General features: G+C 40.6%; 1 protein-coding gene across 2 annotated transcripts in view; it reads left to right on the top strand.

Moving 5' to 3' along the window:
- Nucleotides 1-4,147: 4,147 nt before the first annotated feature.
- STRBP (spermatid perinuclear RNA binding protein) overlaps nucleotides 4,148-22,869 on the top strand; it is a 33,697-nt gene continuing 14,975 nt past the window's right edge. Inside the window, exons 1-7 of one of the 2 annotated variants that reach the window (XM_009892277.1) lie at nucleotides 4,148-4,324; nucleotides 7,738-7,955; nucleotides 12,390-12,555; nucleotides 15,219-15,363; nucleotides 20,806-20,900; nucleotides 21,322-21,417; nucleotides 22,162-22,273. In XM_009892277.1, coding sequence (XP_009890579.1) covers nucleotides 4,322-4,324; nucleotides 7,738-7,955; nucleotides 12,390-12,555; nucleotides 15,219-15,363; nucleotides 20,806-20,900; nucleotides 21,322-21,417; nucleotides 22,162-22,273 — 835 coding nt within the window. In that variant the 5' untranslated portion in view covers nucleotides 4,148-4,321. The remainder of the gene's footprint in view (nucleotides 4,325-7,737; nucleotides 7,956-12,389; nucleotides 12,556-15,218; nucleotides 15,364-20,805; nucleotides 20,901-21,321; nucleotides 21,418-22,161; nucleotides 22,274-22,869) is intronic. The other variant, XM_009892278.1, reaches the window with a different exon arrangement.

Below are 22,869 nucleotides of genomic sequence, written 5' to 3'. Positions count from 1 at the left end.
TTCCAACTGTGGGAGATGCTGCCAGAAAGACTCTTGGCAGAAGGCCAGCAATGAAATTATACCGCAGAAAAACACAACATATTTTCAGCAGCACTGTGTACGGTGTGACAAAAAATTACCTGTCTCCTGAATGCAAAGCAGAAGTCAAAATAAACTTGCAATTTAAAATTTCAAGCCTCTTGTTCTGACTTTTAAAAGTAACAAAAAGAGGATATAAATTACACTTGCCCATTCTGTATAAATTCCGGTTCTTTTCTATTACTGATACACCTCAGGCTGTGTTAGATACTCACTGGTTTGTTATTAGCAACCTTAGTTGTCCTTGCTGCTCTGTTAACGTAAACTTCGAGTGATCTTAGGGTGGTGTATGCTGTAAACTGTATTTCTCATAGGCAGATACTGGGGTAAGGGTAGATTAGGAGGGTGGAGGGTGGTTTTAATGCTTCAGCTGAATATTGTTGGTGTGTGCCGCCTTGATGTAGCCTTTAAAACCAATTTTCATGATATTCTACTTGGCCTGGCCGGGTGCCTAACCAGCAGCTCATTGAAGTGAGGGTTTGGAGCACGGGAGTCCAGGGACCCTGGTTTCCTCTTCTCTGCTGCAGCAGTGCAAGGTTCCGCTCTGTGCTGCAAGGGGATACCGGGATGCCAAATGCAGTTCAGGTCTCCTTTCTAGAAGCTTATAGCTCCTCGATTCTGATGTTACATTTCAGTCTCCATGGAGTGCAAGTGCCTGTTTCTCCTGCTTTTTCACTTTTCTGTTCACAAGCACTCAAAGGTAGCTAAGCATATTCGTTACTTCTGGCTGTTTAAATGTCTGTCTCTTGGGAACACAACTGCCAGATGCAGGAATATATCCTACTACAAAGGCCTCATCTGAAATTCTTTTCCTTGTTTGTCTTGTGCCAAAGCATAAACTTCCGCTGTGAGGGATGGGATGTTTAATGGAAACATTGTTAGACTGTCAGGGTGTTTTAATAACATTTCTAATGTGTCAAATCCACAGTGACTTTAAACCACACGTAGACTCGACTCGGCTCCTCTGTGACTTGGTTTGGAGACAGCAAGTATTTACTTGTTTTACACTTTAGGGCCACATGATGCAGAGGTAAAGTGACTTTCTGAAGGTCACCAAGGTCTTGGTAGCACTAGTAGTTTTTCATAGAAATTTTCTTGCAAGTGTGGGTGGCAGCCCCTGGGTAAGACAACCGTGCATTTTAATATTTTGCTTTTTAGTCTGGGCATCAGCTGTTAGTTCCCTGAGGATGCAGGGACAAATACCCTGCTAGAGCCTGGTAGTAAAATGAGGCTGTTAGATTTATGGAATTGCTGCTCACTTCACATAATGCTTTCTGATGTGTTTGGTGCTGAGCTATGTTCTGCTGCCTTAGTCCATATGGTTGGAGCAGATTTGATTTTAGTTTTCCTTAATTTAATTCTGCATGCTGTCAAATGTACTTTGTTCTGTATATTGTGTCTGCACTTTTATAGTAAACTCCCTCCTGTTTAGTGCTTTTGTTGAACATTTTCTCTCAAAGCCTGAACTGTATTAGGTTTTCACTCCTGTGTGCATATCTGTGAAATATTCTTAGGATGTTAATGACTTGAAAGAGATTGTATATCAGCTTCAACTCAACTTTCAGGATTTTTTTTCCAGCTTTCTGAGCCTTATAATAAAGATCCCTTCGTAATTCAGCTGTATATGCCCTGACCTCAGCCACTCAATGCTGAGAAAAAGGGCAGGTAGAATCACGCTTATAGATACCGTCATCCAACGGCTTTTACTTGTTACTGAAACTTGAACCCGTCTTGAAAACAAGATGGTTGCTACCCGCTTAAGGCAGAGTAGTGAGACGTGTTGGTGTTTGTTTGCTTCATCTGTCCAGCAGAAGATTAACCCTCATCATAGATATGAAACATTTGTTTTCGGTCTGTTTCAGATTTTCAAAGAACACTCAAAAGCACTCAGCACTTCCAGAATTGCCCCCTGAGGTACGTCTGTTTCCAGAGCTTGTGAGGTAGTTTGCAGACTCACCCTCTAGACAACAGTCTGCTCAGCAGTTTACTGAAGCAGGAGAATTTGCGCAGCCAGCTATCTTTGTCCATCTGCTTTCAATACACTGTACAAGCTGATAAGCAACAGCTTGCGGTAGTCTTCGGAGGGAGTGCAGGCTGGAGTGTTGCTTGGAGTCTAGAGACACTGTACTGGGCATATGCTGAAGTCAGCAACACATTCCAGTGCCCTTCTCTCTGCCTGGAATTGCCAAGTTACAGTTACCAAAGAAGAGAGCAAACTGGAAATGTGAAATGTAGGAGTCGCAGGGAAGAAGAGTATGTGAAGATAGCTGGAATTTAGTTTGAAGAGAGAACTAATTTGAAATAGATAGAGGATCTGGAAACGTGTCTCATAAAAGTCTCTCTAGCTTGCCATCTACTGACTCAAAAAGCATATTATTATTATAGAAAAGCAAAACAAAGAGACCTTGTAAAGAGTCTGGTTGCTTCTGGAGATGGTGAAAGTGTGGAAGAGCTTATGACTAGCTCATAGAATAAACAGTGCCAAAGCAGTAATCTTTCCTTAGTTTTCCTCCCAGCTGTGCCTGCTTGGGTTTCAGGATCTTATAAGACTTGAGTCTGGTCCGATGGAAGAACATCCCCTTCTTTGTTTGCTTCTGGGAAGCAGTTTGGTAGAGTGTTAATATACCCTGGTAGGGTATATAGCCTTTGTGATAAGAAGTGAGGTTCTTCAGTATTTTTACTGAGTATTTTTAGTGTGACTGCATTTAACTCTCTTGGGGTCTCTTCCTTGGCAGTCTTTAGCTGCTGGAGCAGACAGACCCCTGCACAGTGTACTTGTCTGGCTGCTTTTTGTTTTACCCAGTTCTACATCCCACATTCAGTGGTGTGAGATACAAACAAATGACTATTAGGCACTTGCTGCCAAAGCTATAGGTTCTGTAAACCAGCTTCACTTCTTAACTAGGAAAATAGCGAAGTAGGATTTGCTGTTGCCCTTCCCCTGGCATGTTCAAATCTCTATGGGTTGCAATATTTTAATTATTCCCTGCCGCACCCCTGAGGTTTAAGCAGCTACTTGGCTTTCAAGTCATCTTGCCTATCCCTCTGCTGTTGCCAAGCATGCTTTTAATCTCTGACAATGTCAGGATCCTCTGACAGACAATACGCAAGATATTGCTAGAGAAGGAGGATCGACATATAGGAGGAAAGGAAAACATTTGAGTGTGTGTGTCAGTCTGCAGAAATTTACTGACTGGGTTTCCAATTGCTTCAAAATGGTGCTGAAAAGCTGATGCAGCAATACGTACAGTAAAAGGAAAACAGGAGTTTTCTGCAAGGACTAGAGTGTCTGGCTACGGAATAAGCTTATGCTTTCCTCTCTCGCATTACCTGTGCTGTTATTCTGCTCTGCTCTCGTCTTGCAGAGCGTTTATTTGCAGTTCCTTCTGCTGCCAGTGCTGGTGTTTGTTTCCCAGTTTAGTACAAGAGGGCTCCTCTTGCAGGATCTTCTAAATGTTGTGTGCTGTGAAAAGCAGTGCAAGGGCAGAAAAGGCGGTGTGGATGATTTCAGCTGAACATTCTCACACGTCTTACATCTTCAGTTTGTTATAATGCGCTTGTCTTTTTTTAAGTAACAACTTACAGTTATTGCCACTTGAAGTCTTAGTTCTTGTTGTACAGCATCTGTCACATTCAGGATTGAGGGCTACACTGGGGATTTCAACAGATAATTACTTTTTGATAATTAAATATAATGTGTTTGATTCCTAATGCGCACGCGACACAAAAATAGAGACTTCTTGAGCTGGTTTCACACAGAGCATGTTTGAGATGTTGGATTTCCTGTCTTCGTCGTTTCAGAAACTTCGATTGCCAGGTGGCTGACAAACCACACCGAGATAAGCTCTAACTGGCATGGAAAAGTCATTACATACGTGTGGGCACATTACAAAAAGTTGCTTTCCACAGTGACATCTGCTTGTTGTTCAGGAATAAATGGTTCAGTGACTGCCTCCCCATCTTGAAGCCTGCTTGCTTTAATCAGTGGTTTGACTTAATGTGCTGCATTGAACACTTACTGAAATTAACATGCTGTTTCTTCTGGTTTCAAGTTGTTTCTCTTCTTGCAGGTGAATTACAGAAAGTGACTCCCAGAGCATCTCGGCTGTATGAACTCTTGAGCTGTCAAGGGACTGAGAGGCTTATGAAGAGGTTCTGTCAGGCAAAACAGTGCTTAGCAAAGACACCGAGGAGGAGGGAAAAGGAGAAAGGGAGAGAGAGAGAGCTGAAACACTAACAAACCATGGTAGGTATTTGTCATCTTTCATGGGGTTGCATTAAAAATACTCTCTGCTGACAGTCTTGCATGGGGCTGATGAAACCAGAGTAAGGGGATTTTCTGACCTTGCACTGGACTAGAGATGGTACTACCTGCTTTGAGCAAAGCAAATGAGGTTTGATATATTGTCAGCCTCTTAAAACCAGAGAGTTGTCTTGTGAGCCTGCATTACATGAATTATTAAATATGAATGAAGGGGATGCTCATAAGGTTTTCTAATAAAACTGGCATTAGCAAGCTGTAGCAAACAGCATAGGTGACCTTGAACTTGCAGATTGCATAACCAAATGCTGATATTCCCCCTCTACCTCTTCCTCACAAAAGCAAGTGTTGGTTATTCCTATTTATGTGAGCGTGTGTGAAAACCTGACTGGTTGTGGTTCTATGCAGACTTTGTTAGTAGCATAGATGAAATGTGTGTAGTCAAATATAGTTGGTGTATATAGTTTAATTAAGGAGTCACTTCTAATTTGCCTGGTATTGCTCACAAATTGGGAATGTCTGAGATGTTAAATTTGTAAAGCTGTGCAAGTATGAAGTATTGTGATGGTAAGAGTCTGAAGATGTGTTCACAAAAAGGCAATAAACCTACCCAGTTCCTGAAAAATATCTGTGGAGAGCAATTTAAGCATATTTGTATATTTTTTAAGCCCTCTAAGGGTTATTACTAAGAGAGTGGAAATGAGAATAAATGCAATAAATTTTAAATACACTTCTTTTAATGTTTGTGTAGCTGATTGCTGCTGGTAGGCTGTGCATTTATATTTATGTTTTGTTTTGTTGGTTTTTTTTAAAAAAAAGACCTAAGATGAGACTTTTACCAGTTACAGAGTACAAAGTGAGGAAGAACACTTGACAAAGCAGAGTTGTCAATATATTGTATTTTAAATAGTGTCCCATTTTTCTATTATTTTTGGCCTAAATTGTAATGAAAAATCCGTCTTGTCAGACGTTCTTCATTAGAAAAAACATGTCTTCTAGTTTATGAGTTACTAATTTGTTCCTGTTTGACTGTTTTTCTTAATTGATATTTCATGAGATAAGAGATGTTGGGGGTGAGTGAATAAATCCAGTTTGTCGGTTTTCACTGCTGAACTGCAGCTTCTTTCTGTATCCATGTTGCGGATAAGCCACAAGAGGGACCTCCTGGAAGCATTTTGCAACCTATGAGAGTACAGGGCATAATACCAGACCCTGGCTGATGAGTTGACTACTTTGACTACTTTAATTGTCCATCTGGATAGGAGCGCAGAAGTTAGGAAAGGAATGATGTCACATCAACCTTCGACAGAAGGGACCTAGTGAATGCAATGAACCAGGAAATCATGACCGGTTCCTTAACAGGGATTCAACCCAGACGCCTTTGAGATCCTTCAAAGGTCCTTTTTGTCCCTAACTGTGTATTGTGACGAACCCGTGAAGTAGAGGGGAAAATGAAACCTAGTTAAAGTATTTAAGGACAGAGATTTTTGGTTGATGATTCCAAGTTCTGGGAGGCTTTCAGCAGCAATCGGTGTGTCTGTGGAGAGCAAGACTTAGAGCTGCTCTTGCCAGAGGTCTGTGCTGTGATCGCAGCTGGTCTGAGTCACTGCTTAGATCAAATAAGTCTTACCTGGATAGTGTGTGACAAACCATAGCTTCCTAGCACAAGTTACCCAACCACTTAAGTTTACCTTCCTCAGCAGTATCACTCGGGACTTTGAATTTCACTGCAAACTCTTCTAATTAGCACTCTAATCTCTTCTTATTCTTTCAATTTTTAAAGACATTATTTCTTTAAAGACATACCAAGTTACCCTCATTTTCATTCATGCCTTTGTAAATCCCTGTGCAGTTTGCTAAGCCTCTCGCAGTAATATGTGTTGCCTATGACTTCATCTGCAGCAGTAACAAAACCGTAAGGGAATAGCTATTTAATTGTCTTGTTCTAAGGTGTGTTGCCATGTCTCTAGCTAAAATTGATGAGAGGCGGCTGTACTTGGCACATCCAGAATATGCAAAGTTGTATTTGGAGAGTATAAATGCCTTTTACAAAATAAGAATCTTCTCTGTGTTCTCCTTGTCTGCCCTCCTTTCGACATGCTTTACTCAGTCTGCTCTCACCCTGGAATACTTATGTTCTGAATTTCCCTACCTTGAAAGGAGGTTGGTTACCTTTTGGGATAAGGACCGTGGCTTTTCTCTTCGCTCTGAGCTATCCAGCTGCTGAAGGGTGACACAGCCCAACAAAGATCACTGGGTTTCAGGAACTCTTTAATTCCTGCAAGTATTCCAGGGTAGGGAAGCCCACTGTTCTCTCAGTACTATTGCTCACAGGTTGTATCTCCATGGGATGTAGGTTCTTCAGGCAAGATCAGGGCCTAAGTGATTTCTCACTCACTTTGAAAGCTTAATCTAAATAAACAAGCTAGTCAAAGGATGAGGTACCTCGGAGACACTTAATAGTGAAATGAGTTGCCCAAGATCCTCGATTGTCTATTGCAAAACTGGGCATGAAACTCAGGTTTTTTTGGTCCCCTGCTCCAGCACGCTCACCTTGCACCCAGCCAGCCAGACCGTGGCCTCTTTGCGAAGAGAAGCTTGGAGAGTAGGGCAGGGAGAAGTGAGCAAAACAATGACTATGAGAAAAAAGAAAATGAGGGGGGGAAGTTATGAAAGGACAAGCTGTAGAAACCCCATTTCTGGCCATTGCAGACGGAGTAATGCATACTATAGGTCTTGACCCTATTTTGTATCCGCCATAGCTATATGTTGGAGTACAGAGATTTGTCTAGTCCTAGACCTAAGTTCTCCCTTTTTCTGTTCTGTGACTAGTGTACACAGTGTCATAACTTCCACTTACGATGGACAGACCAGACAAAAGATGAAATTCAGGTTGCTTAATTTTTAGATGTCTGTAGCAGCTAATCTGATATAGTAGTCTAGACTTCTGTAGTCACATGTGGTTAGGTGGGGAAATGTACTTCTAACGCACAATTAATCTCATCCTAAAGTAGATATAAACATAAACTCTGCTCCAGATGTGCCTGATAGACATGAACTGTGCTCCAGGTGTGCCTGTTCCTCCTAGTAGCCAACAAAAGGATTCTAGAAGAGTTGAATTTAGGCATCAAATGTCAGGTGCCGTAAAACCCACCCACGATCTTGCATGTTTTACCAGCTTAATGCTGATTTTGCACTGATATTTGGTTTCTTTTTTTTAAAAAAAAAATTTATTTAAATAAAGATGAGAAATTGCTCCTCCATGATTATAAAAATGGTTATCATAAAACACTTTCCTACATCTGTCAGGGAGGATTCCCATTCAGGCAATGTCCTTCTGTTGATAATCCAATAACTTTGTTCTTTTTTTCCTCCCCGTGTTTCCCACTTCATAACAGAGATCTATCCGATCTTTTGCTAATGATGACCGCCATGTAATGGTGAAACATTCAACCATTTATCCATCTCCAGAGGAACTTGAAGCTGTCCAGAACATGGTATCAACAGTAGAATGTGCCCTTAAACATGTGTCTGACTGGATGGATGAAAAGAACAAGTCTACAAAATGTGAGGGTGATGTGGAAGCAAAGGAGGAAGCTGCAGAAAGCAATGCCAAGTGAGTGAGTTGAGCCTCATAATGTGTTACTGTGCTGCTCTGAATGGGTTCCTTTCCATCTAAATAAGAGTCATAGTGTTACTTTGATTCTGTTGCATGTGAATGTTCATAGGAGGAAGTGGATATATTTGCACTTTTTTGAGGTGGGAGCATGTAGGGTGAGTGCAGGGAATAGTAATAAGCCAAATACGGGCAGCAGTTGCTCTCTGTTTCGTTACTTATTTTACTGTGATGTTGTGAAGTTGCATTTCGCAGACAAACTTTTCAGCAATTACAAGTGAATTTATGTCCCCATAACGCACAAGTGCAAATCCACAGCCAGGCAGCTTAGGGGCTCCTTCAGTTTAGGACACACAAAAAAGATTTTTATAAACTTCTATTGTTTATCCAGCAAACCAACTTATCTAAGGATCCATTACCTTCTACTATTGTTGCGGTTTAACCACAGTAGGCAGCTCGCAGCTCAGCACCACGTAGCCACTCGCTCACTTCCCCCCGCTGGGATGGGGGAGAGCATCGGAAGGGTGAAAGTGAGAAAACTTGTTGATTGAGATAAAGGCGGTTTAATAGGCAGAGCAAAATCCGTGCAAGCAAAGCAAAAGAAGGAATTCATTCACTGCTCCCCGCGGGCAGGCAGGTGTTCAGCCATCCCCAGGAAAGCAGTGCTCCACCATGCGTAACGGTGACTTGGGAAGACAAATGCGTAACTCCAAACATGTGAATGAATCCACCTGTTCCTCCTCCTTCCTCCAGCTTTTATTGCGGAGTGTGACATCGCATGGCATGGAACATCCCTTTGGTCAGTGGGGGTCAGCTGTCCCGGCTGTGTCCCCTCCCAGCTCCTTGTGCCCCCCCAGCCCTCGCTGGGGGGCGGTGTGAGGAGCAGAACAGGCCGTCAGCCTGTGTAAGCGCTGCTCAGCGATAACTAAAACATCCCTGTGTTATCAACACTCTTTTCAGCACAAATCCAAAACATAGCTCCGTACAAGTGACTATGAAGAAATTTAATTCTGTCCCAGCCAAACCCAGTGTAATTATGTAGTTCGCTACTGACTGAAACATTTGTTTGCTGTACATCCCAGTCTACTCCCTGATGTGGTGCCGAGTTTTGTTGTTCTAGCATAATTCCCGTAGTAGAGGAAGAAGCAGGAACAACTGGCTTTTTTTTTTTTTTTTTTTTTTTTAAATTTCTCAGTGTAAAACTTTTTAACTTGGGCACTTCTGGCTCTTCAGTGCTTCTTGGACAATTTGTTTCACATGCTCTTCAACCCGGGTAAGTGTCTGTCCAGGTCACAGGTGAGGAAGTGGAGCGCCAGGAGACCGACAGCCAATTTGTCATGACTTGAAAAACCCGAATTCCAGTTCCCTGCTCTTCCCGTGATATAGTACTTCTCCATTGAACTTCTTGGCACTTAATCTGGTTACATACAGTAGCATAACCAGCACTAGAGATGTAGTCAAAGGACTCTTCCCGTTTTCTTTCTGATGACGCATGGAATATTAAGAAAGTCTGCTGCTGCGTGGGCGTTGCCCAGTAAGGTCTGATATTAAAACTGATAAAGAAAGCATAGTCTTTTTCATATACATTTGTTATGTTTTCTTACACCTTTTATGGCAGTGAAAGGTTTATTGTGAGGCCTTTTTTTAATTTTTGTAGTTCTGTAAGCAATATATATGTTAAGTTGTTTACGTTTTGGGATGGTGGAAGTATAGCCTACTCTAGCAGTAACAGATGGAAATACTTCTGGAGTAAGATACAACTCGGTGCAGGTAACAGAGGAAGATCTAACTCTGAATCAGGAAGACTGTATCAGTTTTTAAACTGAAAATTCCATTTACTGGTACAGAATGAAAGAGACAGCGATTACCATTGTATTTATCAGTTATTCCTAAATGCATTATGACATATATCTGAAAATTCCAAAGGGAAATATTGCTTCCTATTTTATCATAATAATGTGGTTCTTTGTCATTTCCAAGTCTCTCATAAATTTTTAGAGTAGCATTCAGGAAATAAGGTACAAAGCCCTGCCGTACCTTGCTGTCCAGGTGTACTTCAATTTAGAAACAAGAAATGTGCTATATTAACTGAGGAGATTTGTCTGGCTGGGAGGAGCAGAAAGCCTTCGTGACATGATCTGGTTTCCCAATAGTATTGTGAATTCTACAGAAGAGTCCTCAAGTCTTAGTAGACTGTGTTTTTCCACAGGTTTCCTTCTTCACATTTAAGCTTGTCTTTGATTAGCTGTGGGGTGGTGGTGTGGGCTTGGGAGCTATTGAAAGAAACTGCTTGCTCTGCCTGGAGTTTAAATGCAGCACCACCTACTCTGAATGTGCTGATCCACACAGGAAATGCTGAGCAGCATGAAGGCCGTCGTACGATAGCCTTGGAAAAGTAAATACACAAATGGTGCCTCATTTTGATGCCTGTGGCTTTCTGTGTTCCCTAATAAATATTCAACAGACTCAAGTCTGATCAGTGGCATTTTTGTGTAAGGCTGAGCTGTGATGTTACTCTTCTTGGTGTGAAATTTATTCAAATAGAAATAGCAAAACACTTCAAATAATAAATATTTCTACATAAATTAACGTATAAATTGGTTTAAGACAGTGTGATTGTATTCATAGCAGAGAGTAATTGTAGAGGATCGATAGGCTGCTTCTCCACAGATGGGCAATTAAGTTTTGTCGTCTTCTCGGGGGAAGTATTTAAACTCAGTGTTTTGCTGAAGAACAGTCCTTGATACTCAGTGTGCTGTATGTTTTGTTGGTGACTTCTATCAGTACTGGTGACGTTCTTTGGTGCCTTCTGATGTGGGTGAAATGGGTGCAGAATGGATTCTTCAGGGCGGGGGGGAATTTAAAGCCAAGCCTGCAGTAAATACTTTTGAGACGATTGGCCAGGCTTGCTTTTACACGTGTGCATGCAGGATTTTTCATGCTTGTGCTCTGTTATAAATTTAGAGTACAGTTTTTGTGAACATTGGTGTATTATTTATACATATAAAATAGTTTGTATATTTATGCCTTTGTTTGGGACAAATTATTTTACTATCACTTCACAAGCTAAAAGGGGCTTACATTGTAGAAAAACATGTAACTTAAAATATCTATGTTAGTTACAAGCCGTATCTAGAGGAGTTCTGCATTTTCTCACAAATTTGCATCCAGATACCGTTAAAATAGCATAGTTCCAGGGTGGAAGTTGAGATGTTGCTTAGTTTTGTAACAGTTTGTTAGTTTGCTTCTGGCTATTCCTGGGCTGGTAACTGGTTTGGGATTGCCACTTCGTTTTCTGTGTCATACCTTCTTTTCTTCTATCTATGGTTTAGGTTCCTGTTCCTGCCTTTCCATTTAAAATACATCGATAAAGACAGTACAATTATTAGATGGAAGATACTTCTGAGTGAAGCGTAGCATCTATGCGATGACCTTTGATCACCGGGTTTTGGGTTTGGGGTTTTTTTTTGATATTTTTTTAGGTTGGTGTTGTTTTTTTCCTTTGGTTGGTTTGGTTTTTTTGTTGGCTTGTATCCAGTCCACCCCTCTGGATGGAAAGGATGCTGTGAACAGGGGTGCTGCCTTTCTGGCTGAGGTGATTACGTGCTTTCTGCTTTTATAACAGTGATGTGCCGCTAGTGAGATGCACTATGTGGCAATAGCTGGTGACGGCAGCTGGACTGTCAAAGATGCGTTTCTTGAATTTTTCTTGGCGTTTTTAAGCAATTCTAGTCTACGAAGCAGTTTTTGTTGCAGTCTTTCTCTCAGTACTCAAAACTAAAGTGTTCTTAACGTTGTTTTGAAAGTTATGTTTACTGTGGCTCTTAAATGTTCCCCTAAACTTTAGCTGGAGAGTGAAAACGCGTAGTCAGACCTCTATTCCTGTAGGTTTCAGTGGTAAGACTTGTTGAAGGAATTGTGCCTGGAAGACTCTCTAAAATTAGAAGCTTTTCTGAAATACCAGTTTGTAGTATGGGCTAAAACTTCAGAAGTTGGTTGTATAGTTTTAAAGATAAAGGTTTGAATGTGTGGATCAACTAAAAGAAACATTAAACATGGCCAAGTTGGAGTGTCCCTAAAAGACAACTCGGATCACTTCTGAAAACAGGTTTTCTGTCAGAGACCACCTCTAGATTAATTATTCTGCTCTTTTGGTAGATCTGCAGATAGTGAATTTGGGCTTTTTTGAGCTTTGTGACTTGGGGTAGGCAACTTCTGCTTTCGTGTCATTTGCAAATCAGTGTTTCAATTAATTTTTTCGTAGGAGCTACTTGCATAAAAGGAACCTGTGCTTTTGATTTTCTGATCAGTGATGCACCACTGTAGCACAGTCATCAGTCCCATCTGTTTATCTCCCCACTGTGGTAGGATAATACAAGTATTTTGAATGTGTGAAAATACCATTTTAATTACTCCAAATTGTTTCATTTCCAGGGACCAAGGCGGTCGGACGTTGTGTGGTGTTATGAGAATTGGCTTGGTTGCAAAGGGCTTGCTGATAAAAGATGATATGGATCTGGAGCTGGTTCTCATGTGCAAAGAAAAACCCACAAAGACCTTGTTATGTATAGTTAAAGACAATCTCCCAGCTCAAATTCAGGTGAGTTAATTTAGGGTAGTCCTCTAACAATGGCTGACAGCACTGCAAGCTGTATTTGGGTAAAGGCTGGAATTTTGTTCCAGGAAAAAAGACAAGTTATATAGAGTACAGAAATACACTTTGAATCTAGGACAACATCTAGGGTGTGTGACATGTTTAATATGGTGACGGGAAGTAGCTATTCACAAAATTTAACATCATATTCCTGTTGTTGCCTAATCCCTGTTTATGTCAGCTCTCCTATGACGGCAGCTGGCCTTTCTGTTTGGTAACTAACCCAGCTGATTTTTGCTGTCTAGTCCAACCACTAATGTGAGCTAAAATGCAGTCCCAGAAATCTTCCCTGCTTGAGCATGTGAGTCGGTCTGTATTATTGTCCCCTGAACCTGAAGTTCTACACTGCAGCTGCTTTGCTTTGCTTGGGCTGTTCCAAGATGAACGCCTCTACTTCTGAAGTGAGAACAAGTCACTTTAAGTGGTCACTCATTTTAGCTCATGTTAATCATGAGCGCCTAATTCTTTTTATTTATGGCTATTTAATTCTGATGTTGGCATCCACTTACAGCTAAAATTGGTCTCTTTAAAGCAGGGTTTTGAGAGTTCTTAGTCTGAAAAATCAGTCCAGCTTCTAGACTGACATACACTGTTACTGACAGACCGTGCCCTAAAGTATTCCACTGCAAATGCCTCTCTCTAAACTGTGTCCAAACTTGATCTGCTTTTCTCCTGATCAGCTTTTCTGCCTTGTGTTTATTTCCACATATACAGTATGTGTTTTACCATTCTTGGCAGCTGTTTGTTCTCACTGTTCACTTGTTCACGTAAAAGGCTTGTTTTAATGAGATAATGTGCCTGCAGATGTGGCCCTATCCATAGCTGCAAATGCTAAGGATCTGTTGAGTAGCAAAGGGGAAATTTTACTTGTTGGAAAATGATAGGGATGTATTGAGTAGTAAAGAGTAAATTTTACTTGTTTGTAGTGAGGCGTGAGATGAGAAGGGTTGAAAGTGATAAGAAAAGTTAGCATATGCTTCAAAAAAGAGAGAATGGCAGAACAGAGCTAATTAAAAGATGTGAAGACTGCAGTAAGTTCAAGGGACAAGTAGATAAGATCCTATGGGGAAGCATTGTGAGGGAGAGGATTACAGAAAACGTGAGGTAAGAGGCATCTGACTCATGAATCAAGCTACAGCTATCATGGGCATAAAAGGCAGTGAGAGGGTCTGCAGACGCATCAGATACAGGAGGGAGAAGGAAGGTGTAGGCCCGTTAGTGGACAAAAAGAGTAAATGAGGTACAGAGATGTTAACAGCTTCTGCTTTGCTTCTTTGAAGGCTCCTAGGGAACAGATGCTTTAAACACTTTCATCCCAACGATAAAGGAGCTGGAGGAGCGCAGATTGCAACGGGGAAAGAAGTTAGAATATATGTTAGATGTGTTCTAACCACATGGTCTTGCTGAAACAAACTCACAAACACAAGGAATAGCTCTAGGACTCGGAACCATCTGTGGTTATCTCTGCACTTTTGGAGGCTGAGAGAGGACTGCTGAAAGACCTGCAGATACAGATCACTTGAGAGAACTCTGATACAATGCACATTAATGGAACAAGGCAGTTGTAGTATTATCTACAAAAGAAATCTAAGCAAGAAATTAAAAGTTTATTGAAAGTTATTTAAAAAACCACTCGATTTATTGGTGTGCTGTCAAGAGAGGAAGGTCAAGTTTTCCAGGCACTGTCAGGGATCTCTCCCGGGGTTGGTATTAATGAATGAAGTGGGTGACAGTGGTGTCTTGCATCTGTTTTCAAGTGCTGTGTGGAAAGGAAGTGAGAGAGATGGACAGACAAGATGCAGAAAATCAGACGCGTGAGAATGAGCACCTAGAAACCACATAATTAAAACTACTCGGTTTGGAAAAAGTCAAGACCAAATGCAGGTGTAAGCTTTAAGACATCAGTGGTTATTTATAAAGGCACAGTGATTCAGTGTCTCATACGGCTACCAAAGGTAGAATGAGAAGTAATTGGAACCGAACCAAGGGGGACTTTCGTTGCAAAACAGGTCATCTAAATTACATGCGTGGCTAAGAATCAAATAGACTATTTGGAGAGGTGGTGAAATCTCTGTTGCTAGGGCATCTGAAGAATATCTTAGGGTTGGCAAGAGATGGCTGAGGTGTATTTGGTCATACTTCACGGCATGTACATGGACTAAGTGAGCTGGTGCGGCTCCACACGAGAACCTGTCATGCGTCTGCACCGACAGTTCAGGCTGTGTTCGTCATACTGCACACGAGAGCTTTTATGTTTAGAGGCAGCATTACCAGAGAAGTGTGTGCCTATTAAGAACAAAAGTTGCTGGCGGTATCTTGCACACTAGCAGCTGTGATAGTCAGCTTCTGCCTTTTTTTTTTTTTTAAGTTTTTTAAAAAACTGATAATATAGTGGAACTACTTAGTATTCTCACTAAACTTGCTGCAGACCTTTTTTTCTTAAGCATATTACTGGGCTTTTCCTGTTTGTTTTTAATGAGGGAAGCCTTATTTGTTATTGCAATGTCTTGTAGGCTTCTCCATTAGTTAAAAGGCGTATGCACATACAAAGATTCTGCAGTTTTTCAGTTGACTGGGAGATTCTTGAAATCTTTCTTGGTGACTTTCAGAAACTGACAGAAGAAAAGTATCTGGTGGAGGAGCATGTAAATGAGGCAGCTATTATTATTCGTAACACAAAGGAACCCAAGCTAACTTTGAAGGTGATACTTACATCCCCTCTCATTCGAGATGAAGCAGAGAAGAAGGAAGGAGGTACACAGAGCGTTTTAACTTGTTTTTAAGACTGTTCTATCTCAATGCCCTGACTGTGCAGCACAGGGTTAACTGAGAAGTAGGTTTTTAATTGTGTGTCATGTACTAAATAGATTGGCTATTGCCACAACAGGTTATGTTATTTGTGCCTTAAAAAGACAACCATCACTTAATTTTCATGTAAATATGCAGTTTTCATTTGCAAGCAATATTGCTACCGTGTTAACTTTGACACACAATTAGATCATAGTTTGTTCTTTCAGACTTGCTAGTTAATTCTTGAGCGCCCCAGTGCTGCACAGTCTTGTTTTCAAATTAAGTCAGTCAAGTGGGATTGGTTCATAGTATCTTGAAAAACTCAAAATTGTTTCTTGTTTTTACTTTAAAAAAAACCTCTCCTGCAAAGCTCGCAAGTATGTTGTCCTGGCCCTCAATTTTTATTAATTGATGATACATATGTGTATTTAAGAATTTCCTAACTGGGATACAATTGAAGTTACAGTGCTACACTACAGCCCTTTTGCTTCTGAATGGAACGTTGTACCTCATGTCCTTACAGCAAAATAGATATAGAAAGCTGTAACTTAGGTTCTTTCTGTTCCTTCTCCCTAACTGCGTGACGTCCAATACAGCTGTATGCCCCTCGTTAAAGGAATGTTGACTGTAGCATCAATGAGGTTGGAAACAAACCAAGAGAAATAGAGAAGAGCAAATGTAGCCATACTCTGTTTTATTTTTAAAATCTTGTCAGTAATTTCTGCTTCTGCTTCCCAAACCTATCCCTAGAAACTTTGCCACTGGATGATGTCAGACCTTTGACCAACTGGCCACTCTCTGTCATGACAACTGAGGCAGCCGGGCCCGTGTGGGCTAGGGAACTCCCTGTCGCTCTCTTCCCATTTCTAGACTTGCCACCAGTCCTTTGCTTCGTCCCTTCTCCCACATGAAATACCGACACAATGAGAAACGTTGGTCAGTTTCTCTTCATTTTTGTTTGAGGCAATGGCAGGAAGGATCCCTTTTCAAATGAAATCTAACACTTTGGCAGCAGTTGGATGCAGAAAAATCTTACAAAACAGATGAATGGCAAAGATTCCCGAATTGCAATGTCTGTTTATTCTCAAATCAGTAACCATGCTCTTTTGCAATACGATTAAAAATAAATTGCCTATTACTTCAGTCGCTCTTGAACATCCCAAAGATGCTGAGATCAGCCCTGTAGTTGTTGCAGCTGATCCACATTCATGAGAGCGAGCACAAAGTGCAGAACAAATTTTGATGGTAAAGGATTTGTAAAATTCTCACAAGAGGATACAGTTTTGCACAAAGGCTTCCGTCCAAGTATTTTCTTGCAAAAAGTGATGCCGTTGTGGCAGTAAACTCTAGGGACTTCTAAACTCATCTCAAACTGAATGAGGATTTAGATTTTTATGCTTTCATATATTTAAAACGTAGCTGTTCTATTTTGTTTTCAGTATCTTAAAATATTTCTCAAAATTCTGTACTAATTTTTTAAGACTTAAAATGGTTTTACTACCTCTCAAGAGCGGTGTTATGCTATCATTTCTGTACAGCTGATAAGGATAGTTAAATAAGGTAATGGATCTTGTTTTAAAGCCCAGGTTCTTTGATATCGATTCATTACAACTAAACAGAGACCTTTATCACATTCCTTTTCAAAGGTATGTGAAATATTATGCAGATATCACTAAGTAAATTTAAAGGGAAGGAATACTTTTTTCCACAGTATTTCCAACTATATTTAGGTCACTTTCACTTAGATTCAGACCAAAAAAGTTTCATATCTAATACCAAGGGAAAGCACCCAGAGGAACTGTCTGGTGAGAATACCTTGCTCTCTAAAGACAGTACTGCCATATTTTTTCAATACCCCTGAATAATGCCAACCAAAAGTAAATATACTTCCTGTGCAGTTTTAAAAAATGTTTTGAGTTTATTCCATACATTCTTTTGAACGAAGGAGCTCAAAACACTTGTCAACTTGCCTTTCATCTGGCTGTAAGATGGGCGGTTGGGTGCCAGGCGCTGCCGCGGGTTGCGCTGGAGCCGCTCCCGGCGCGGCGAAACTGACCAAGGTTTCGGGTGGGTGTGATCGGCACTAATCTGTCCCCTAACCCGGCCCGCGAGGTGGGCCGCACCGGGCCTCGTGACCAGCGCTCCCATTTGTTCTGTAGGAATGCTGTGTGTGCCTTCATGCCCTGATGTCAGAATGTATCGAAAAACATTCCTGGATTTCTCTTCAGTCCCCACCTCTCTGGAAAAGTGTTCATGTTTAAGATGTGGTGTTTGTCCTATTTGTTTTTGCTGCTTGTTAGCAAAAATAAATAGTAGACGGGTGTGTGTGCATTTCAGTGTTTCTCACAAATGGCTATCCATAAAGCTCTGCTTTCTCATGTGACTTGAGAAGTCAAGCACCTAAAATTCCTGCATTTTGCATCAGTTTAAAATTTAAACTTCTTAAGGAACCAAATTTTTTAGTCACGGCATCAAACATAAATTGGGCTTTCCTGACCAGACCCTTGTAGCTTGCAAATCAGTTGTTGTTACTGAGTGTATAGTAACAAGTTTGTGTAAAAATAAACAAGTTCATTTACCAAAGTGGGGCTGAAATCAACCTTGCTCCTTGAGAACTACTGCGTAAACAGTCTGCTTCTGCTCTGCCTTCGCTGGGCAGACGCAGCCTGTGATGCTCCAAAGGTGCCAAGTGCTGTTGAAGTGGCAACAAGCCACAGACTTACCTTGCTTCTGCGGAGAAGAAAATGCTCCTCATACAGCTGGCTGCAAGTGAATGAAGTTGGCAGCTCCTGTGTGAAGAGAACACACACAGCAAGTGGGGAGAGAATTATTGAAGGATTGATTCTGTGTTGCATAGTGTGAGCTAATGTCAGGGATTTATTATTAACTGTTCATTAAACTCCCTGTATCGTTGCCCTTCTTAAAACCACAAGGAAAGAAGTAAAGCTTTGCAATCACATTTGAAAATTTTGATTGGGTCTCACTTTCCTGACTGGCAGAGCATGAAGAAACATGCCATTCTCCCGAGGGTGTCGAAAGGGAGCCTGCTGCAAGCCGCTCGCCCTCTTCACTGCCTGTTCTCTTCATCTTTCTGTTTAATAGAATCTTGCACCCAAAAGCTGGCTGACTGCAACACCTGCAAAAGGTGCTCAGAACACTACTACTGAATTGGGAATTGGCAAAATTCTCCGAGATGTTTGTAATTTAGAGCTTTGGAAATAGCCTTAATCCTGTAGGCAACAGTAAGAGTCTAACTTGTTGAAAACAGATTAAGCGTTATAAGAATAGAAAAGCCTTTTAATTCACGTGAATGACAGATTACAAGCATTCTGTTTGTTTTGGAGTTTAAAGCAAAAAATAATTTACTTTATCGATGGCTGCAACATGCTTTAGCAAAGCCTTGTACAATGCTAAGTAAAAATCCCCAGGCATTTAAAGATCCAGTTCATTGCAAGAAATTAATGGTTTTGCAGTCAGTCACCTTTGCCATTTCTAACGTTTTAAAATAAGATTCTGATCATCCATTGACAGTAGTTGTTTTACACAATACATGAGCTTTAAGCAGATGTTTATATTGTCCACAATAAAGTTTTCTTACAGAGCTACACAGATGTACATTTAGTAATTTTGTGCCACAAAACATTACTCCTGAAAATAATGAAACTGCAAAGGAAATTCAGAAGCAAATCTTGTGTTTCAAAGTGACGTTTTGTGCTCATAGAAATCCAGTGCCATGAGACTTTGCAGCTTTTATTTGAAAACAGACAAGAGGAGTGATTAATCCCAATATTACAATACTGTTGATGAGGGCGATACGAAACAATGCAAATATCTGCTGCGAAGTTCATTGGGGTTAGAAAATAAGCTTATAGCACTTAAGGCTTCTGCTGACGGCAGAGCCAGCAGGTACGAACTATGAACTGTCAGACAAGATACCTGGTTCTGTTCAGTTTTACACTGGGGTTGGTTTTTTTTTTTTGGCTTTGGGCTCTTTTATCCACCGTAACATAATGTGCTTTTACCAGAGTAACCTTCCCACTGAAAGGAATAGGAAGTGAAGCAACTTTAACATTAAAGATGCAATTGCACATGCAACCAATACTATCCAAAGTAACCTATAAAAACATACTTTGAGATGTTACTAATAAATTGTACTACAAACCGATGGTACTTTTTTCTCCAAACTTGTCCTCATATTTTATAAGTCTTGCTGGATTTTGCTTATCTAGCATAGTCTTTAGTTTGGAATGGATATTGTATCTCATTCAGACCTGCACAGGTCTCAGGACCTGCAGAATTGACCTTTATGGATAATGAAAAGACTGTCTATCCAAATTATTTATTTTGAAATTAAGAGTAATTGTGTATTCATAGGAAAATAACATACTCAAGGTTTTAACTGAGCCATGAATTCGCTTAGTTCTTCCAATATGCTCTTCTCATGTCAGCTAAAAACTAAAATCTTTTTAACCTGATTTCACAGATATGCAAAGTCTGTCATTTGTGCAGTTTCCAGAGAGTCTGGATGCTAATAACTCTTTCAGATAACAGAAAAATAATTATTTAGGGAAGAAAGGACTCATGTTCTTCAATATAGATTTGGATGTGACTGCTAAAAGCAGTTTGTTTGCATGCTGGATAAAAAAAGGGGGGGGGAGGGGAAGAAAAAGGTGTAAAGCTGCACAGACGATATGTGTCTTGTCTCTCAAATCCTTCTTTGAATTTCCTCTGTTGACTTCAGTTGCTGTTGGGAAGAGCAGATGTTTACATGAGGGGACTACCTCTCTAATACATTAATAATCTGGAAGTTACCAAACTTACTCCCTTCTTTCATATGTTCTGGTTATATGAAAGACTAATCAAACTGCAAAATTTCTCACTAGCTTTTCTTGTATATTTCTTTCATTGAATTACATTGGCTAGTACTGTTCATGCAATAATATTTCAAATATATTCAATGTTTTTCTTTACGTTTTTTTCTATATCCCCACAAAAATCAAAAGAAACTTGTCTCTTTGAAATTCTGCACCACTTTTGTGGAATAAAAGTCACAAAGAAGGGAAAGAAGAGGGGAAAAAAAAGCCCAATATAACCCAACAAAAAAAAAAAGGAAAAGTGCTATATAGCTATTTTCTGCCCTGAAATGTGTTCTACATTTTTAATAAGATCCCAGATCGTCTGTAGCAGTGGCCATCTTTACTATTATTTTACAAGGAGTGAATGCCTTTGCTTCTGTTGCACATGTGCACATTTACTACCTTTAATGGCTTGTTTAAATTAAATAACATGGTGCACTTAAATTCTGGGAGTCTTATTATCTCATTGAGATGCTGCCGCTCTTTTCGTATTGTGACAGAAACCCCTTGGTCAAATTGTATCTGTCTCTTTTTATCCCATTTTTACCAGTAGATAATGTTGCGATGAAAGATCCTCCGGACTTATTGGACAGGCAGAAATGCCTGGAGGCCTTGGCGTCTCTGCGGCACGCCAAATGGTTTCAGGTTGGCTATTTGTTCTTACCTTGTTGTTATTGTAGCCTTACGAGGTTTAATTTGAGACAGTTTTAATTTTAATGCCTCTTTAATTTCTGGCTAGCCCCTAATAGAGCAAAGGTCTAGAATTCCGGATTCAGTGCTGTACTGTACAAGGGCAAACGCGACAGGTAGACAGCCGACTGGTCTAGAGTTGTCATGAGGCTACAAAAGCAATCTTGACATTTTGCTTCCTTTTTTACATGTCTCTCTAAATTGAAGCATTTTACTTCTATATAACTGTTTTTATTTTGCATGAAGCTGATTAAGTATTAAGTAATAATAACAATTAAAAAAAAAATCTATCCCAGGACTCTGTGCATTTAAAAAGAAAATCAAAATTGAAGGCCGGGTTTTTGCAGGTGTATTGGAATCATTTTGTTTGTTTTAGGCCAGGGCAAATGGACTAAAATCATGTGTAATTGTCCTTCGTATTCTGCGGGATTTGTGCAACAGAGTCCCCACATGGGCACCACTGAAAGGATGGGTAAGTACAGAAAGAATTGAAGGCCCCAGGGTCAGGTCTCAGATCTCCTGAGAACTGTAGCAGTGTCTGGACTGCAGAAAACAGTGCATTGTGTGAAACTCCTCCTTAACCCCAACATCTACTCCCCGCTAACTCTCACCTGTGTAGAAAAGTGCTTGCGGGAAGGAAAAAGAACGCGAGTATTTGTTCAGTCTGTAAGATGTACAGATACCGTGGAAAGAGGTGTAATGTCATGGGCTTTGCACATCCTCATGGGCTTGCAATAGAATCCCACTTGTTTCCTCCAAGTTTAGCTTTTCAAAAATACCCTGCTGCTGTGAGAGTGCTGCTCCTACCACAGGATCTCGTTTCACTGTAGCCGGTCTGGAGAGGGCCAAATGTTCTGCATATCCAGAGAGGAACACTTTGTAGGTCAGGGGAGGCAGTATGTTCTCTCACACAGAACTAACCACCCTTTGAGAGGAGGAAAATACTCACATGACTTGGCTTTGGAAGCCTCCTCCTTATAGACTTCCTGGGCAGTTAATGGAGAGCAGTTGCTTTCCTCAAAAGGTGACTTAGTGCAGGGAACAAATCCGTGTGCCACAAACTGTCCTCTGGGATGGCCGTCTCTGTCTGTTAGACCTGTAGTGCGTTAAAAATGAAGTAAGCTGATGTGAATATTCTTGCCCTCTACCCATCCATATTTAACTGCAGTTACAGTTACCCTTGTGTCCATACTAATTTTAATTTAATGTCTTCTAGCCACTCGAGCTTATATGTGAAAAATCTATAGGTACTTGTAATAGACCTTTGGGTGCTGGGGAAGCATTGCGACGAGTGATGGAGTGTTTGGCATCTGGAATTCTGCTTCCCGGTAAGGGGCCAAATTAATTTCAGCGTCACAAAAGGTTGATCAGGCAGCCTTAATGTGTTGCTGTTGCTGTATGATTAGATGAAAATTGCCTGTCTTGAGCTCTTAACCTGCAGCGGAGCTAAATGAATGGTTTCTTGTTTAAAATTAAAAGAAAAAAAAAAAAAAGGAAGTTGCATGGTTGTAACTGTTTGAATGAGCACTTCTAATGCAGTAGAAGTTGATGGGGAATGTTAGGTTTGTTTAGAAATTAACCCCTATCTCATTAAGGGGTTGCAAACAAATAAATAGATTTAATGACCATCTGTTTTCTATAGATTCATTGAAATCTGAAGATTTGTCCAAATCATTTGTTTTTTTTAAACCTACTGCTTTTAGTTCGTGCTGTTGTACGTGTGCAGTGTTAACCCTGGTAAGTTCTGTGGCCACCGTTGCGAGGGAGTAAAATCTTGGGGTTAGCTTGTTTTGTGTGATGTTTGAACCCCTTATGGAAAAGGTGCACTTCCCGCTCTGCTGAAGACAGAGCCTAGCTGTTGCAGTATCCATCAGTCCCCATTTCCATATTGCTTCACATTTGCTCTCAATAATCTGCTTTGCCC

This window comes from Charadrius vociferus, unplaced genomic scaffold, assembly GCF_000708025.1.
Source record: "Charadrius vociferus isolate BGI_N301 unplaced genomic scaffold, ASM70802v2 scaffold549, whole genome shotgun sequence".
Lineage (NCBI taxonomy): Eukaryota > Metazoa > Chordata > Aves > Charadriiformes > Charadriidae > Charadrius > Charadrius vociferus.
The sequence above is the reverse complement of the archived record's forward strand: the minus strand, read 5'-3'. Positions and strand labels throughout refer to the sequence as shown.